General features: G+C 44.7%; 1 protein-coding gene across 8 annotated transcripts; it reads left to right on the top strand.

Moving 5' to 3' along the window:
- Nucleotides 1-480: 480 nt before the first annotated feature.
- SP2 (Sp2 transcription factor) lies at nt 481-19,574 on the top strand. 8 transcript variants are annotated; one of them, XM_077252233.1, is made up of 9 exons: nt 769-903; nt 2,527-2,839; nt 6,094-6,256; nt 7,113-7,181; nt 11,331-12,194; nt 17,036-17,318; nt 17,464-17,638; nt 17,753-17,949; nt 18,044-19,574. In XM_077252233.1, the coding sequence occupies exons 4-9, from the start codon at nt 7,119-7,121 to the stop codon at nt 18,142-18,144; spliced, it is 1,683 nt and encodes a 560-aa protein (XP_077108348.1). In that variant the 5' UTR covers nt 769-903; nt 2,527-2,839; nt 6,094-6,256; nt 7,113-7,118; the 3' UTR covers nt 18,145-19,574. The 8 variants fall into 8 exon arrangements, with proteins under 8 accessions (XP_077108349.1, XP_077108353.1, XP_077108351.1 ...); XM_077252234.1 differs by lacking the exons at nt 769-903; nt 2,527-2,839 and adding an exon at nt 481-596; XM_077252238.1 differs by lacking the exons at nt 769-903; nt 2,527-2,839 and adding an exon at nt 481-596 and having other exon boundaries at nt 17,756-17,949; nt 18,044-19,174.
- The last annotated feature ends 44 nt before the right edge of the window (nt 19,575-19,618 follow it).

Below are 19,618 nucleotides of genomic sequence, written 5' to 3'. Positions count from 1 at the left end.
ATGTGTGGTCATTATACAGTATGGAGCACTGTGTGGCCATATTTTTTTGTTTATAACTATTGTATATGAAACAGTGTGATCAGCAGTGCTAAATGGGTGTGCTTGGGACGTGGATATGGGTGTGACTAATTATGAATGGGTGTGGTCAGAGGCGTGGCCTAAAATTTGCCGCGCCGCAAACTTTCTCCCTCTTTCCCATCTTCAAAAGTTGGGAGGTATGGTAATGGAGGTCACAGCCTCTGACAGCCGGTGTTCAGGGCTTATATAGTGGAGCGTCTTCTTATATGGAGGTAGAATGTCTCCAGCAGTGAGATGGCCCTAAATATCCCTTACAGTGTAGATCTTGCGAATCCAAACTCCTAGAGTCCATGCTAGGCTCAGTCTCCGATAACATGGCGGCTCGGCCCTCTCCATGGAATCAGTGAGAAAACATAGAGAGCGCGCTCTAGTGAATATCATGAGGTAACGCCTCTAAGCGCTACAGCCAATCGCGTAGTGTTGCCGGACCGCTCCCATTGGCTACTCGTAGAACGTGGTGTTAGTGAACTGCACAAAAGCTGCACATCCCCGAGACTCTGCACAACTTTACGTGACATGTAAGTGCAAGGGCAAGTAGCAATATGGTTGTTTAGGGAGCCAGTACACGCCCAAAGCATGTGATGGTAAAAAGACTATTTCTGATTGGTTACTGGTAATGCCTATCAGTGTACTAATCAGCAGTCTCATTGTTGATTGGTCCAATCGCTTGTCCATCTTCCAACAACCTATCGGCGATTGGTGGCTATCTGCGTCACTCCGTTGGGGGAAGCGGATGGTTGGCTACGTCGCCGCAGGTTGGGGTAGGCGGAACACTGTGAGTTTCGGTGCGGGCTCGGTAACAGGAGATGTGCTGGGAGATAACGGGTGAGTTTGTCGCTTCCGGTATGTACGTGGGGATGACGCGGAAGCCGGGGATTGTTTCTTTTTTCTTTCTCTTACCGAAGCTAGGGTGGGGCTGATACAGGGTGGGCGCTTCCGGGGAGGGGCGGGACTGGTGTAAACAGGATGTTTTATTTTGGGGCACTGCAGGGGGAAAAGTGTGGGCTCAAGAGCTGACTATCCCAGTTCTGTGGAGCAGGCCTGACCCGGGTAATAACCGTCCACTTACACCCAGGGCTGCTCTGTGCAGTCCCACGTAACAGCACCAGGCCATGGGGACCTCTCTGCTGTGCAGCCCCATGTAACAGCACCAGGCCATGGGGACCGCTCTGCTGTGCAGCCCCATGTAACAGCACCAGGCCATGGGGACCTCTCTGCTGTGCAGCCCCATGTAACAGCACCAGGTCATGGGGACCTCTGCTGTGCAGCCCCATGTAACACCACCAGGCCATGGGGACCTCTCTGCTGTGCAGCCCCATGTAACACCACCAGGCCATGGGGACCTCTGCTGTGCAGCCCCATGTAACACCACCAGACCATGGGGACCTCTCTGCTGTGCAGCCCCATGTAACACCACCAGGCCATGGGGACTTCTCTGCTGTGCAGCCCCATGTAACACCACCAGGCCATGGGGACCTCTCTGCTGTGCAGCCCCATGTAACACCACCAGGCCATGGGGACCTCTCTGCTGTGCAGCCCCATGTAACACCACCAGGCCATGGGGACCTCTCTGCTGTGCAGCCCCATGTAACACCACCAGGCCATGGGGACCTCTCTGCTGTGCAGCCCCATGTAACACCACCAGGCCATGGGGACCTCTCTGCTGTGCAGCCCCATGTAACAGCACCAGGCCATGGGACCTCTCTGCTGTGCAGCTACCACAGCGCGTCCATTCTGCGCCCCCCAGAGAGGCTTCACTGTTAATGAGGAGAGTAAAGTGTGTACGTGCTGCTGTTACCGCCACCAGGACGGTAGGAACTATGGTGGAGTTTGTACACGGCGTCCCCTCGGGGAGAGTCCTCTCTCCTCCTCCATCAGTCGGTGACTCGCTTTGTTCAAGATTCTTGTACTTGTTTTTATCATGTATACCCCTCCTCACATGTAAAGCACCGTGGAATAAATGGCGCTGTAATAATAATAATAACCCGTTGAGCGACATTAATAGTCACTGGTTCCCGTCTTGTAAATCTGAATTTCTCCCTTTGCGAGCGCCTGTTGACCATACATACACATACTGTTAATATTTACATATAATGGATTGTATGGCCGCAGGCTCGGACTGGCCCATGGGGGGGCAGGTGGATCTCCCAGTGGCCCCTTCTACAGGCGTGCGCTCCTCATCCACTATACTAGCAAGTAGTTGGCACTTGTTTAACTATGCACTGATCTCATCATTGAACAGACTTCCCAGTGCATCAGTATATAGAAGCAGAGGTAAATCTGTGATTCCAGGTAAGGTAATATTCTTGTATAACTGAACAGTGGGTCCCAGAACCAATGTTACTGGGAGGCCTTTGCCAGCCTAGTCCAACACTGTGTGCCAACATAAACAATCCGATCTCCCGGCGAACATATTGTTCATTAGCCCTCTATGTCATGTCTTCCCAGGACAGCTGAATGGTAATGAACACGGCCACCATGTCATCCATGCATTGTTATACAGCTTCCTAGACTGCAGACCTACCTAATAGAAGCCCTGAGAATTGCCTCCTATTAAAAAGCATGAGGAGCTCTTGATTTGATTAGCCGGCCTGGTATGACGACGTCGCTGCGGCGTGTCTCGCATGTGACATTGCACCAAAAGAGCCACGTATCCTGGGAGATAGCAAGCTGTTCTCAGGGCTCCCATCCAGCAGCCACAGAGAGACGTGATCAATGGACTGGATCCGGTGAATCAGTTCCCATCAACTCTACCACATAGGTATACTGGGACATAAGTGCAATCAGTTGTTACTAGGATTTCATAGAACTGCCCCAGTCTGACATCACCTGATGAGGAATACAGTGGGGAAGGGAAGTTTTGCTACTCACTACAGACATTGACTAAGTTGTCCAGTTATATATTTCTTAAAGGGGTTGTCCACTATTGGGAAACCCCTTACTGATGAGCACCATGAAGTGAAAAATAAATTGATGCTCATCTCTCTACTTCCTCCATACTCAGTGTTGTGCTGGGGTCACCCAGAGGGCCATACTGAGCTGATTGGCTGCAGTGGTTACATTTTGTCCAAGAGGAAGAAACACATTGAATGTCCCTTTTTTTCACCTCTCTGGGCCCATTAACAAAAGGTTGTTCAGTACTGGACAATCCCTTTAACCCCTTTCCGACGTTGGGCATAATAGTAGGCCCACGTCTGACTACCCCTGTCTGTCGTGTGACCGGAAAGGTGCGGGCTCCACACCAATGGTGTAGTTCTAAAGTACAACTTGTTCCGTAAAAAACAAGCCCTCACATGGCCATATTGACAAAAAAAAAGTTAAACTATCACTGGCAATGCTGGTTAGCAACCAGTAGGGCTACAATAACCCTTCTTAGGGCATACACATCCAGGGTGGAGTTTTCCATACAGAAAATGTAGCAGTGGAAACATTGTTTGTGAGAATTCACAAAATCTCAGTTACATGCTACATAAAAAATAAAATATAAATTAATGATGTGTGAGCATTTTAAATTTGCAGCATGACACTTTATCCTGCAGAGTTTCACCATGACATCTGCACAGTCTATTGCAGATTTTGCCACTGTAGCATTGCCAGGCTGTTGTCTAATTTCTACCTTCATAATACCCATTATAATGCAGCGGGGTTGGTTCAGTGTGACAGACAGTGACCACAGGAAAAGTTCACAGCAAATGTGTTTAATGTCCACACTCACACAGTGTACACAGATGGGAAACAATAGTCCGTGGGAGTCCGGTTGCCTAGGGCGACTGCACAACCGTATCACGCTGCGGGGTGCCAGGAGTTTGCTCTGCTGGCTCTGTGTTAACTCACACAGGCTGAGCTTCTGCAGAGCCATCTGCTCCGCAAGTTGCAAACTCCAAACTGACACACCCAAACCCTATACTGCAGGGTTTTTAACTGGAATCTGTGGCCATGGGCCACCTGTAAGACCCGGCTTGGAGGAAGCAGACTGCCCAACTACCATCCTGTAGTCCACTTCAAAAACAATGGCCTTACCGGGTTTTCCTGAACATTGCCTTGGTCCAAGAGCTTGACCAGGTCCGCACTTACTTTTACTTTGCCTTGTGATTCACAGGGGTGTCCTGCTGTGAATACAAGGCACTCCAGCGGGTCTAATAGGACTCCGTCCGCATCCTGGGGGATATATATCGACCATCACATATGATTCTCCCCCCCCCCCCCCCCCCCCACTGCCTCACATATCTCCCCCCTCTGTTCAAACTTGTGAGGTTGAACACTTGTCACCATACAGGGGGCCCGTGACAGGGCATCCACATTTCCCTGCAATATCCCCGCCCGATGTTTAACAGCGAAATTGAAATTCTGCAGGGACCGAAACCATCTGGTGACCCGAGCATTCCTCTCCTTGGCATTTCTCATCCATACCAAGGGTGAATGATCTGTCACCAAGTGAAACGGTCGACCGACTAAATAATAGCGTAGGGACTTCAATGCCCACCTAATGGCGAGGCACTCCTTTTCCACTACGCTATAATTTTTCTCGGCCGGGGTGAGGGGATATATATCGACCCTCGCATATGATCCCCCTCACTGCCTCACACCATGTACAGGGGAGCTGTTTTTTTATTATCTTTTTTTATTCCAGTGTTACTGAAGCTATTTGTTTGTGAATTTTTTTTTAAATAAAATAGAAACAAAAATAAAAAGAGAACTCTTTCCAGATTGCAAAAACAAATACAACTTTATTTATTTGTAATTTTTCTGTGGAATTTCTGCATCTGTTAGATTTTTTTTTTTTAGATTTGTGAGAATGAGACCAGAGTTTGTCTTTGGAAAGTAATTCCTTCCCCAAAGGCAGCTGCCCTGTCAAGCACCTGATTATTGCCAGTCCATCTTGGCTGGTATTGCTGGAGGTTACACTATGTGACCATACATTACAGTGGCTGTTTCACTGGAATTTTAGTCTATGTCCACCCAGGCTGGAAATTCTATAGATTTTTTAAATATCCATGGTGGATTACAGTAGCAGCCAGGTAGAAGAGTTCTGAATAAATGTTATCCACATGTAGGTTTTCTTTTGCATGGAAATGACCTATAGTGTGGATTTTTATATCCATGGTATGTTTGTTTCTGTTGTGGATTAATACTTTGGATTTCAGCTGTTTCAATATGTCACAGATCTGCCGCTATTTTATTTTTTTTTTGTACTGATGGACCAGTTATTTGTATCACAGGATGACCATGGCTTTCAATGTTTAATCATGGGATATCCTGAGTGGACGAGCATCCCTTTAATTGTCCTTGTGCTCTAACAGAGTATGGGTCATCTTTGAGATGACTTCTTTTGACAGCATAAGTATTCAGTCTGCAGTCACTAAAGGGACTACAGACTTGTGAATCCTCACAACACACAGTGCGCACTGTCAGGATTCTCTGAGTGATATCCATACTTCCGACCACATTCCGACTAGATGTTTGTAGTCTCGCTCAATTCACTTGTATTGAGCAAGGCTGCGCACGTCTAGTTGGCATGTGAACACAAGTATGGATATCACGTACTTGGGGTCACTAGCACTGGCACAGGAGAGACCTGACCGCATGCATTGTGCTTGCTGTGAGGATTCACACGTCTGAGAAGTAGCTGCAGATTTGAGGCCCAAGCCTGGCCAACCCGTTTAAGTTCGGGTGTGAAGAAAAGCCACCAGTCCGTGCATCGGACCAAGGCATTGATGTGTGCTAAGACTTAGTAGATTTTATCTATGCATCCAGTGGCCTGAAATGCCAGATAACCAGCAGTTTAGCGTACACTGGCTTGTACGGGTAATACAGACAATTTCACCACAGCCTGTATGATAATACATACAGGGCTTTGGTTGTCTAATCAACTTTATATCAGGGGGAGTTCTCCCTACGGAGTGGGATGTAATATCACATATAAACACCCTATAAGCGGCTGCAGGGGTTCCCATTGTGCAGGCTACCTCACTTGTTTTGGGGATTTAATAAATGATAAGTGTTTTTATATTTTAGGGTTCTGAGTTGCTTGTTCTGCAGTAAGTGGAGAAATTCAGGAATGTCAGTTCTTAGCTCACGGATAGATTTATTATATGAGAAGACCTTGGGAAGAAAATCCAGTCACTGAGATGAACCAGCTCCATTGCACCTACTAGTCTCTTGTTAGTGAGGAGTAAAGGTCAGTATCACGGCCATATCTTCATATCTCTTTATACTTAGTCCTGGACTTCATGCTCCAGTAAACTTTGTTTTGCTGTACTTCTTATGGCAGGTTGTGTTGGCACGGTCCTTGTTGTACCCAGCAGGTACACTCTTGTACAGTTTTGTGCTGTACTCTTTACTCTCTGCAGCCTGCAGAATTGTCAGTGCAGAATATACGAAATTGTGGACTGATTGTGGAGTATCACAATATATTTATGAAGTTTCTCAGTTTTTTTCCATGGAAATTATTTCTGTATATAAATTGTAAGATTGTGTTTAAAGGCGCAATTAAAGGGAACCAGTCATGTTCAGAAACTATATAGATATAGGTGCACTCTGCAGGTTAATAGTTTTTATATTTAGTTTAGCGTTTGACTGGTTATTGGATCAGTGGTGAAATTAGGTGTTATTCTCCCTTCAGCCACTTGTTTCCAGTCATCAGGGCGGTGAACCCCTGTCTTTTGATTGACAGCGGTTTCTGCATACACATATTGCACACACGTACACTGCATAGTAGGCTGTCAATCTGCCGGGGAGTGATTACAGAGCTCTGACTGTGTATAGGGCAGTGACAGTTACAGCTCCCAGATTACTGAAAGCCAGCGACTGCAGGGAGAATAAAACATTATTTTCTCCCTGTAACCATGCTTACAGTAAGTGGGCTACACAGCATTTAAATGTGATTTATCTACAGATTACCCCTATGTAAGGTTGAAGATGAGGTTTATATTAGATATTTCTCTGCTACAGTTTGTATATGTAGAAACTAGCAACTTAATAATGTATTTTTGCTATTTCTATAATTAATAAACTATTTCTGCCATTCTGTATAGTTCACTATGACTGCAACCGCTGCGGTGAGTCCCAGTGAGTACCTGCAACCTGCCGTCTCCACTGCTCAGGTATGTCTGTTTTTATAGATGTGATTGTAGAAAAATGACAGAACCCATTGTTGTTTGTCAATGGGCTGTAGACAAGCTGTACAAAAGTCTTAAATCAGATTCTCACGTTATTCTCAAGAGTGTATATACCGATATGTATGTCTATATATACATGTACACGCCGGTATATACACCCTCGAGAATAACATTTTGAGTATGTGTGTGTGTATATATATCTATATATGTATATATCAAGAACATGTGTTTACTAACTCGAGAAAACATTATTATGGTTATAAAAAGACACGTCCATCAAGTTCGACCAAGGGATGGAAGATGATGAAAGGAATGGGGTATATCTACACCCACAATACATGATCCAGTTTTCCCCATCAAAGCTAATCTTTCCCTCCTGATCCCAATTATCAATCGACGGCATCAAACATTCAGAGAATTTTATGCATTTACGTAATCATTTATTTTCTTCTAAAAACACATCTAAACTCCTTTTGAAACAATCGATGATTCCCACTTTGGCGAGCTCCTTAGGTGGGGTATTCTTATGGTAAGGGAGCCTTGTCTCCTTAGACTGTTGGACCTTTCTCCAGATGGAAGGAGTGCTTCTTTTTCTCTTTAACATGATACAGATTTAGATTTTCTTTTTTCTTATATTGGTAATTTTTGTACTAGTTCTAGTTGTTCATATTTCTCCATAGAAGTATCTTCTCAAGACCAAATAAATGTAACTCTTTTAATCTTTTCTCATAACCAAGATCCTTCATGCCCTTATCAGTTTGTGGCTCTTTTTACCTTTTCTAACTCTAGGCTATCCTGTCTATGATCTGGTGCCCAGAATGGAACAGCATATTCTAGATGAGGTTGAACTAATGCTTTGTAAAGTGGTAGTGTTACATCCCTGTCTCTCAAGTTTATACTTCTTTTAATACATGACAGTACCCTGCTGGCCTTAGAAGCCACTGATTAACTTTGCATGCTGTTATTTAGTCTGTAATCTACAAGTACCCCAAGATCCTTCTTTACAAGTAACTCTTCTAGTTTTACTACCCTCGAACATATGGTGGTTGGCTGGTATTAGCGCCCATGTCCATAACTTTAAAGGGAACCTGTCTCCAAGTTTTTCCCATACAAAAAAAGGCCACCACCATTGGGGCCTTTTTAATGGCATACTGGAATACTATGGAAAAAAAGTCCCCAATCCAGTCTGCAGATCCCCAAAAATAGCTTTTATTATACTAGCAGACTGTGCAGTCCGGTCTTATGGGCGTCTCTGGTCTACAGCAGCCACACAGTTCCCAGTATCGCACTTCTGCTACCCTGCCGAGGGCAAAGCATAGTACTATAGTTTGCATGCGCTGGCTTTACTTCTGGGTCATTGGCGCTTTTTGGCCTTTCCGGCTCATGCGCGCTAGAGTACTTTGCCCTCGGTAGGGCAGACAGAAGTGCGCCGGCTTCTCTGTCCAGGTTTCTACTCGCCTCTTTATAAAAACTAATAGGACTAGTTTGACAAGTTTGTGTCCTTTGTAAAAATGTGCTATCACTATATACACTGCTCAAAAAAATAAAGGGAACACTAAAATCCCACATCATAGATATCACAAAAAACGATTAGGCATGTTGGCTTTTGACATGCCCAACCACTTGTTACCACAGTAGATAAGACATTGTCAGATTGGTTCGGCAGTGACTTTGTTCTCTCGCCCATTGACATAAACATGCACATTCACACTGGTATTGGGAGAAACAGCTGCCAGATGAACAAGTACGTATGTGTATGGTAGTCTTCAATGAGTAACTAAAACAATTCTTTTCATAACGTTTTTTTTTATTGAAATTTTCCAACGCAGTTTTTAAACGCACATAATACACTGCTCAAAAAAATAAAGGGAACACTAAAATCCCACATCCTAGATATCACTGAATGAAATATTCCAGTTGTAAATCTTTATTCATTACATAGTGGAATGTGTTGAGAACAATAACACCTAAAAATGATCAACGTAAATCACATCCCACGGAGGTCTGGAGTTGGAATGATGCTCAAAATCAAAGTGGAAAATTAAGTTACAGGCTGATTCAACTTCAGTTGAAATGCCTCAAGACAAGGAAATGATGCTCAGTAGTATGTGTGGCCTCCACGTGCCTGTATGATCTCCCTACAATGCCTGGGCATGCTCCTGATGAGGCGGCGGATGGTCTCCTGAGGGATCTCCTCCCAGACCTGGACTAAAGCATCAGCCAACTCCTGGACAGTCTGTGCTGCAACGTGACGTTGGTAGATGATGCGAGACATGATGTCCCAGATGTGTTCAATCGGATTCAGGTTTGGGGAATGGGCGGGCCAGTCCATAGCTTCAATGCCTTCATCTTGCAGGAACTGCTGACACACTCCAGCCACATGAGGTCTGGCATTGTCCTGCATTAGGTGGAACCCAGGGCCAACCGCACCAGCATATGGTCTCACAAGGGGTCTGAGGATCTCATCTCGGTACCTAATGGCAGTCAGGCTACCTCTGGCGAGCACATGGAGGGCTGTGCGGCCCTCCAAAGAAATGCCACCCCACACCATTACTGACCCACTGCCAATACCGGTCATGCTGAAGGATGTTGCAGGCAGCAGATCGCTCTCCATGGCATCTCCAGACTCTGTCATGTCTGTCACATATGCTCAGTGTGAACCTGCTTTCCTCTGTGAAGAGCACAGAGCACCAGTGGCGAATTTGCCAATCCTGGTGTCCTATGGCAAATGCCAAGCGTCCTGCATGGTGTTGGGCTGTCAGCACAACCCCCATCTGTGGACATCGGGCACTCAGACCATCCTCATGGAGTCGGTTTCTAACCATTTGTGCAGACACATGCACATTTGTGGCCTGCTGGAGGTCATTTTGCAGGGCTCTGGCAGTACTCCTCCTGTTCCACCTTGCACAAAGGCTGAGGTAGCGGTCCTGCTGCTGGGTTGTTGCCCTCCTGCGGCCCCCTCCACATCTCCTGGTGTACTGGCCTGTCTCCTGGTAGCGCCTCCAGCCTCTGGACACTACGCTGACAGACACAGAAAACCATCTTGCCACAGCTCGCATTGATGTGCCATCCTGGATGAGTTGCACTACCTGAGCCATTTGTGTAGGTTGTAGAGTCCGTCTCATGTTACCACGAGTGTGAAAGCACACCAAAATTCAAAAGTGACCAAAACATCAGCCAGAAAGCATTGGTACTGAGATGTGGTCTGTGGTCCCCACCTGCAGAACCACTCCATTATTGAGGGTGTCTTGATAATTGCCAATAATTTCCATCTATTGTCTATTCCATTTGCACAACAGCATGTGAAATTGATTGTCAAACAGTGTTGCTTCCTAAGTGGACAGTTTGATTTCACAGATGTTTGATTTACTTGGAGTTATATTCTGTTGTTTGTGTTCCCTTTATTTTTTTGAGCAGTGTATATTGTTGTTATTCTCTATCACATACCACTGTATATATAGATAGAGCGGGCCACAGCACTTTTCCATCACACAGACTCAAAGGAACAAGGAATTCCACTAGGTAAAGAATCTACAAGCATGAGAGAAATAGACAATGTCTAAAATGGGTGACAAGTTATCAAGCAAAATGTACTGTGCCAAGCACCTAACAAAGTGTTGTGTATTTAGCACAATAAATATTGCTTTATACGTTACCACCTGTTTGGGGCTATTTCTCTCATGCTTATAGTCTTGTACATTGTTTGCTACAGGCTCCTCAAACTACTTTTACCCGGAAAACCCGTTTTTGAAAATGGGCACCACATAGGCTTTTTACCGTTTGCTTGGTATAATACCAGTCTCTATAAATGATGTGTGTGGGGGGGGGGGGGATAGCAATAACTTTGTGACTGTATTCCAGAGCTATAAGCATTCTATATACCACATTAGTCATATATTCTTAGCTAGAGACCGCCCGTTTAGGGGAAAATATCTCTAGAACATATGACTTTTTTAGAATGTGTAAGAACCTGACATAAAGTTTCTGAATAAAATCTGTGGCATACGCGGTAGAGTTGTGCCCTATATACCTTAGGGTGCGGAGTGTACTATGTTGGTATACATGAGCCTGTTAGTTTTGTGCCCAGTCTGTTTACCATGTAACAAGGCATCTGTGCTTTATTCTTCCATCCAGGACACGCAGCCCTCTCCTCTGGCTCTCCTGGCAGCCACTTGCAGTAAGATCGGTCCTCCTGCAGTTGAAACAGCTGTGACTACCCCTGTACCACAACGACCAAGTCGCAAAAGGTTGATACCTATAAAACCTGCGCCATTTCCAGTGAGTCCCGGAAAAACAAGTATAGGACTTTTAAATGCCAAAGGGAATGTGATCCAGATTCCACAGCTGGGGACAGGAAATGGGCAGCTCTTCTTCACCGTACAGAACCCAGGCGGTAAGGCCGGACACTATCAAGCTTTGCAGACTTCTCCTCAGGCAGTTTCACAGACTCTTGGCACTCAGTTTCAGATTATTAATCCTAATGATGGTGGCACAACCCTTCAGCTCACTCCACACTCCAGTTCTACAAAACATGTGCCCATAAAGCCTGCCCCTCCACAGAAAAACAGCAATGTGATGAAGCTGACTGGAACTGCTGGCAGCAACCTCACTTTGTCACTGCCTCTCAATAATCTGTCTGACAGCTCCTCTGACATTTGCAGTCAGCTTGTTCCTAGCAGGCAGAGTAAAAAGCCTCGCAAGAAGCCCCCGCCACCAGGGCCAACACCTGGCTCTCCAACCCAGGAGCAGGTGGAGACTGTAGTAATTGAAACAACTGCAGACAATATCCTCCAAGCCGGAAACAACCTGCTGATTGTCCAGAGCCCCAATGCAGGTCAGCATGCTGTTCTCCAGCTTGTACAGCCCAAAGCAGAGACGCAGCTGGTGCAAATACCACAACAGGCACTGCGCGTGGTACAAGCAGCCTCAGCTACACTGCCAACAGTGCCACAAAAGCCAGTACAAACTGTCCAAAGCACAGATGCTTTTCCCACACAGGTATGGAAGTATTTTCTCACGTTTAATTCTTGTATGATTTTCTGTGACTGTACCAACAGGTTTGTGGAATTAAGGGGACATTGCCAGGTTTCAAGGTTAGTTTAGTTGCTGTTTAAAAGCATTGTCCATCTCTGTCTTTATAGAGGCTGTTCACTGCTTTACCATTGATGACCTATCTTAATCCATAGTATAGGCCATCACTGTCTGATCGGTTGGGGTCTGACTCCCCCGCCGATCAGCTGTTGCCAGCGGCGGCCCCTGGCTGGAAGTACTTGCTTGCAGAGCTGCTCCATCTTCTGATAGTGGCCGCCGCAGGATACTCAACATCCGCCTCCTATTGATTTTAATAGGCAGATGTGTAGTATCCTGCGGTGACCGCTATCAGAAGACGGCCAGCTCCGCAAGTGAGATAACAGCTGATTGGTGGGGATGCCAGTTGCCGGACCCCGACCAATCAGACATTGATGACCTATCCCAAGTATCGATCATCAATGCTAAAGTAGTGGACAACCTCTTTAATTAAGAAAAATGGCGTAGAATACTGATAATTAGAAAAAAAAAAAGATATACCATGGGAGAGAAGCAGGACAAAGGCAGAGCTGTATGACCTTGGGTTAATGAAGCTGTACACACACCAGGGATTACGGGTGCCACTTCCAAAGAAAAATAATCTGTATATCCATAGAAAAGAAAGCGGATAGGCACATACCGTCCCGTGCAACAAAATCCTTTATTGTGGCATCATAATACCGACAGCAGGCGGATAAAACGATGGAGCAAATACAGACGACGATCGTTTCGCTTACATTGTGCTTCAACCTGAACCTGTTGAAGCGCGAAACGATCGTCGTCTGTATTTGCTCCATCGTTTTATCCGCCTGCTGTCGGTATTATGATGCCACAATAAAGGATTTTGTTGCACGGGACGGTATGTGCCTATCCGCTTTCTTTTTTATGGAGAGAAAAAAAAAAAGATATAGCTTCAAATTACCCATCCCTCGTTTCTGTTGCAGAACTCCTCTGAACCCCCATCTAATAATAATTATAATAATTTTATTTCTGTGGCGCCAACATATTCCGCAGCACTTTACATTTTATAGAGTACTTGTACAGAAAATAAAAGGCGTTACAGCATACCAATAATCACGTAAACAACAGATACCAAGAGAGGTAAGGGCCCTGCTCGCAAGCTTACATCTGTCTTTGTGCTTCCTTTTCTGACTGAATGGGCATAAGACGACTATAGCCAAAAGCTTGCCACAACATTGACCATGCCAGTGAATGTTTGTAGTAGTCATGTGTTGTTATTGTCAGAACAGTATGTACTGGGACCGACAAGGCAACCGTGCTGGAAAAGTAACAATGGGATTGGTAGGTTGAGTAAATATTATTTTTTTATTTTCAGCATTCTGTGCCATTTAAAGGGAACCTATCAATAGAAAAAATGCTATTGACCTTCAGATATATGGTTAATCTGCGGCACTTAGCCGAACGCTGGTTCAGTTACCACTCTGAGAATAGAGAGTGGCGGCTCTAACCGCGCTCCTGGCTCTGCATTGCCCTGTCCCTATGACTGTATCGCTGCCAGGGGGAGAATTTAAAGGAAAATAAATTAACTGGAATATAAGTTGGTATACATGCAACGTGTAGGCGCATGTTCACACTGGCCACTAAACAGACAAGACTGCAGATAAAAACAATGATCAAATACCCTGCAGTAGGTAAATAAAAAGCAATAGTGTGTGAGCATAACATAGGGCACTTAGTTAACATTGTTTTGATAAAAAAAACGTAAAAGTCATCCCACCACGTCAAGGTGACCCTATTTGGGACAGTCCTAACCTCTAGTATTAAAACCTTACCATATGTCAAATGATGTATACAGTACAGAGCAAAAGTTTGGACACACGTTCTCATTTAAAGATTTTTCTGTATTTTCATGACTATGAAAATTGTAAATTCACACTGAAGGCATCAAAACTATGAATTAACACATGTGGAATGATATACTTAACAAAAAAGTGTGAAACAACTGAAAATATGTCTTATATTCTAGGTTATTCAAAGTAGCCACCTTTTGCTTTGGTGACTGCTTTGTACACTCTTGGCATTCTCTTGATGAGCTTCAAGAGGTAGTCACCGGAAATGGTTTTCACTTCACAGGTGTGCCCTGTCAGGTTTAATAAGTGGGATTTCTTGCCTTATAAATGGGGTTGGAACCATCAGTTGTGTTGAGCAGAAGTCTGGTGGATACACAGCTGATAGTCCTACTAAATATACTGTAAGCTGCTTTTTTACTTGCCATAATACAAATTCTAAGTAAAGAAAAATGAGTGGCCATCATTACTTTAAGAAATGAAGGTCAGTCAGTCCGAAAAATTGGGAAAACTTTGAAAGTGTCTCCAAGTGCAGTTGCAAAAACCATCAAGCGCTACAAAGAAACTGGCTCACATGGGGACCGCCCCAGGAAAGGAAGACCAAGAGTCACCTCTGCTTCTGAGGATAAGTTTATCCGAGTCACCAGCCTCAGAAATCGCAGGTTAACAGCAGCTCAGATTAGAGACCAGGTCAATGCCACACAGAGTTCTAGCAGCAGACACATCTCTACAACAACTGTTAAGAGAAGACTTTGTGCAGCAGGCCATCATGGTAAAATAGCTGCTAGGAAACCACTGCTAAGGACAGGCAACAAGCAGAAGAGACTTGTTTGGGCTAAAGAACACAATGAATGGACATTAGACCAGTGGAAATCTGTGCTTTGGTCTGATGAGTCCAAATTTGAGATCTTTGGTTCCAACCACCGTGTCTTTGTGCAACGCAGAAAAGGTAAACGGATGGACTCTACATGCCTGGTTCCCACCGTGAAGCATGGAGGAGGAGGAGGTGTGATGGTGTGGGGGTGCTTTGCTGGTGACACTGTTGGGGATTTATTCAAAATTGAAGGCATACTGAACCAGCATGGCTACCACAGCATCTTGCAGCGGCATGCTATTCCATCCGGTTTGCGTTTAGTTGGACCATCATTTATTTTTCAACAGAACAATGACCCCAAACACACCTAAAGGCTGCGTAAGGGCTATCTGACCAAGAAGGAGAGTGATGGGGTGCTGCGCCAGATGATCTGGCCTCCACAGTCACCAGACCTGAACCCAATCGAGATGTTTTGGGGTGAGCTGGACCACAGAGTGAAGGCAAAAGGGCCAACAAGTGCTAAGCATCTCTGGGAACTCCTTCAAGATTGTTGGAAGACCATTTCCGGTGACTACCTCTTGAAGCTCATCAAGAGAATGCCAAGAGTGTGCAAAGCAGTCATCAAAGCAAAAGGTGGCTACTTTGAAGAACCTAGACTATAAGACCTAATTTCAGTTGTTTCACACTTTTTTGTTAAGTATATCATTCCACATGTGTTAATTCATAGATTTGATGCCTTCAGTGTGAATGTACAATTTTCATAGTCATGAAAATACAGAAAAATCTTTAAATGAGAAGGTGTGTCCAAACTTTTGGTCTGTACTGTATGTGAATAAGGGCCGAGCAGGACCGAGGCCCGGACTATTGGATACCCAGGCATGGGAAGCTATAAAAATATAATGTCAAGTTCAAAGAAAAGAGAAGCCACATCCTTATTTGCACTGAGTGACACTAGCTCTGTATTGGGGCTGGCTGGCAGTCAGTGTCAGGTGCGTGGTTACATCTACCGCTTAGTATACTCAGAGCGGTGACTAAACCCGCGCCAGCACCGCCCCCGTGACTGGGAGCCAAACGCTGCCAGAGGGAGTAAATTTAATTTTCTTCCGGCAGCGTGGAACCAGATCCTTTTCAAATGGGAAAACAATGGACAGCTATTTAACATCCATTGTCCATATACTTCAATGTTGAAAAAAAACGGATCCAGTTGAAATCAAGTTTTTTTTTAGGCGGACAAAAAAGTTGTCTGCAAAACTTTTTTTGTAAATGGATTGCTGTTGGATCAGTTCTAAAGGATGATTACTGGACATGTGAACCTAGCTTAACAGACATTGAGATATTTCAGCAATACTCTTTTGTTTGTACTGCACATGTGCAGTACAAACTATTGCAAAATAAAAAATAAAAAATATCCTGGACAGTGCTTTTTTTTATCGTCCGGACGCTACAGACGGCAGAGAAAAGCACCAGGATTTTACGGACTGTCCGTAAATTTACTGGCGATTGGCAACCCAGATTGCAATAGAGAAGAGGGCTGACCTTGCTAATGAACTGAGCCTGATAGCCAGCCCCCTTATATGACTGACCCACAGGGAGCTCTCTGAGGGATGGTAGGAGGCGCCTGAGGTCTGTGCTAATTTTATTTGTACATTAGTAAGATTAGTAAGTATTTTGGTTTAGGGGACCTGTGATCAGGTCAGATGTAGTCGTTTTTGGTCTCCTATTATTCTGCTGCTGCTTCGAGTATTCTGTTTTTCTATTTAAAAAAAAGACATAAGGTTTGAGATATGACCCTTTTTACTTGCTAATTTTTATGTTCTTTACAAGGGGGTGGTGCTCACAGGAAATACTGCAGAGTAGCGTAGACACGCCTACAGAGAATCCCGTAAGCCACCCCCCTTTGTATAGACCATAACAATTAGCACTAAATAAAAAGGCCTAGATCTCTGGAACCGTAGGGTGGATTTTAAGAAAACAAAAACCTGTGTATTCAGGCAGACAGTGGGAATACAATAAGAGCAAACACTGGACACTTTTGACCTGCTGACAGGTTCTCTTTAAGTGAAGATCAAATCCTTATTTTTTTGATTTGTATGATTTCTACTGGTTTTTGTAATTATTATTTTTTTTTTGTGAACTTCTCTGTTTTACAGATCTACTTCCGTACTTCAGTAGGAGATGTCCAAGCAGTGATGTTGCAGGAGTCTACACCTCAGCCATGCACCTTGGGAGGCACAGGTTCATTATCCACACTATCTACTCCCACTAAGAAGAATTTCACTCGCAAAGAGCGGTCCTTAGCCAAAATTGCCCCAGCAGGGAGCATCATTAACCTGAATACAGCACAGCTTTCAGCCACTGCCCAGGGCATACAGACTATCAGTATCAATGGCGTCCCAGTGCAAGGAGTACCTGTTACCATCACCAATGCTGCAGGTGTATATCCCAATGTGAATATGTAGCCAACAAAAAGCTAAGCTACTGGCCTTACCTCCTGAACATTTAACACATTAATATGATTTGCTTGATTATCCTTCTATTAAATGAATCAACACACCCTTGTGTTTGTGTATCCAATCAGGGCAGCAGCAAATCAGTGTGCAGAACGTGGCCAGTAATAACGTTGCCATCAGTGGCCTCAGCCCTTCCCAGATACAGCTACAGATGGAACAGGCCTTGTCTGGGGATCTACAGCCAGGAGAGAAGAGGAGGAGGGTGGCCTGTACTTGTCCAAACTGCAAGGACGGGGAGAAGGGGTGAGAGTGTTCACTAAGTGGAGATGAAGTTGTGTGAGGCTAGTTAAAGGGCAGGGTGGGAAGGGATTGACGGAGGGATTATTGTGCGGAGGAGAGACACTCTCTACCTCTCAGCAGGTGGGGTCCCCCTGGCAGGAAGAGGCACGTGTGTCACATCCCTGAATGCGGGAGAACGTTTCGCAAGACTTCACTCTTGAGAGCCCACGTTCGGCTGCACACCGGGGAGAGGCCATTCGTGTGCAATTGGGGATTCTGTACAAAAAGGTTCACCCGCAGCGATGAGCTGCAAAGGCACGCACGCACTCACACAGGTGTGTGGCGCATGTATGCACGCATGCACGTGTAAGGCACTCTGTCCCACATGTATGACATGTATACTGATTTTACTCTGCTGTCCCTGCACAGGTGACAAGCGCTTTGAATGCCCTCACTGTCAGAAGAGGTTCACACGCAGCGACCATGTCAGCAAGCACTTCAAGACACACCTCGTGCCAAAGAAGCTGTAATGCAAGTGGAAACCAACTTAACTCTGTGGGACCCTAAAAAAATGATGCCATTGCGTTCTAAGTTGGGACTTCTCCAGATATGTTTGGGCTACCCTGAATCATTGCCCTGTGTGTGGGACTCCAAGCCCAATAATGCTAGTAGTAATCATCACCACTCTGTAGAAGTCATCATATTGCTGGTGTGTCCCCAACGAGCAGATGGTAGCGTTTTCAAGACCACCTAGAGTTCTGTACTGCGAACAAGGTGTCCACATCTGGACTGCACATCCGCTCTGTGTATCTCAGCACTTCTCAGCATAGGATTTACTATCGCTGTTCAACATGAAGGATTTTGCTGGGGGGAGAGCGTGTGCACATTACCTGGCCCCATGCTATTTGGCTTGGCCGAACATTCCCATGTTTGCACTGCTCTCTCCCTATAGGAAGGTGCCTTAATATCTCCCCTCTTCCAATATTCTTAAGTGTAAGAGCTTCAATTATAGTTGCGCTAGTCTTGCATTCATTCCTGTTGCCAGGACAGGAATTTCCACTCCACAGCTTTCCATAGCGTAGAGCCCCAGTGTACTTTCTTCTATTTATACCACAAAATCATTGTTCCTTTCTCGTCAGTCTCTAGGACGTATGTTGTATTTGCAATTTTAGCGATCAACCCGATAAATAATTTAAATAAAAGAGGGGATTTAACATGATCACATTATATAACGGGTGCAAGCTTCGAGAACACTTTTTTTCCCCCTACAGTCCTTGTCATGAACAGAAGATATATATATATATAACTCACTGACACATGAATGTTCCTTTCTAATGGAAATGTGCAGTTTTACTCCTTAGTAATTGTTGAGTACTATTTTGTTTCTTAAAGTGAACCTATCATGGAGTTTATTTTTGGCTAATTGTTACAAAACTATTACGGTATATTTGAGAGTCCGGACACCATTTGCCTCCTGTAGACGTTGGATTTCCTTAGCTGCTGCCATAATTCTGATGCTTAACTCTTGTTTAGGCTAAATAAATGCTTTAAATGCAAGCTAAGGCGGAGTGTCCCTTATCTCTATTAGACAGGGACATGAATGCTAGGCAGTAGCCCAGAAATGCAAGTAGTATCAGAAAAGTTTAAAAGAACACTCCGGGCAAAATGAACCTGTTCTACCTGGTGCGGGGCATAAATGAGGGGTGTACTTTTTATCTTTGGAACCCTATGTCTTACTCCTTACCCCCTCAGTCCTGAACTATGCAGAACAATCATATTTAGTTGGGAGATAATCCCTTCGTTATATTCACTCGTAACAAAAATTTGTAAGCCAATCTCATTCTTACATAGGGACTCCAGAAATCCAAACAAATACTGCCAAAATGAAGTACGGTATATTGGGAAATGAGCAGCAGCCTGGGTTCAGAATTCACCAATGTGATCTTCTCATGTGCAACTATGAACAGAAGAAAGTTTAATGGATTCTCCTTTTAAACAGAACAA

Source organism: Ranitomeya variabilis, chromosome 4, assembly GCF_051348905.1.
Source record: "Ranitomeya variabilis isolate aRanVar5 chromosome 4, aRanVar5.hap1, whole genome shotgun sequence".
Classification (NCBI taxonomy): Eukaryota; Metazoa; Chordata; class Amphibia; order Anura; family Dendrobatidae; genus Ranitomeya; species Ranitomeya variabilis.
This window is presented reverse-complemented; position numbering and strand designations above follow the sequence as displayed.

Excerpts from the sequence above, each read along its gene's own strand:
- SP2 (XM_077252234.1), top strand. The coding sequence starts at position 7,119 with ATGACTGCAACCGCTGCGGTGAGTCCCAGTGAGTACCTGCAACCTGCC. Across the intron at positions 7,182-11,330 it reads CTGCCGTCTCCACTGCTCAG|GACACGCAGCCCTCTCCTCT; the intron begins GTATGTCTGTTT and ends TCTTCCATCCAG. Across the intron at positions 17,950-18,043 it reads GCACGCACGCACTCACACAG|GTGACAAGCGCTTTGAATGC; the intron begins GTGTGTGGCGCA and ends GTCCCTGCACAG.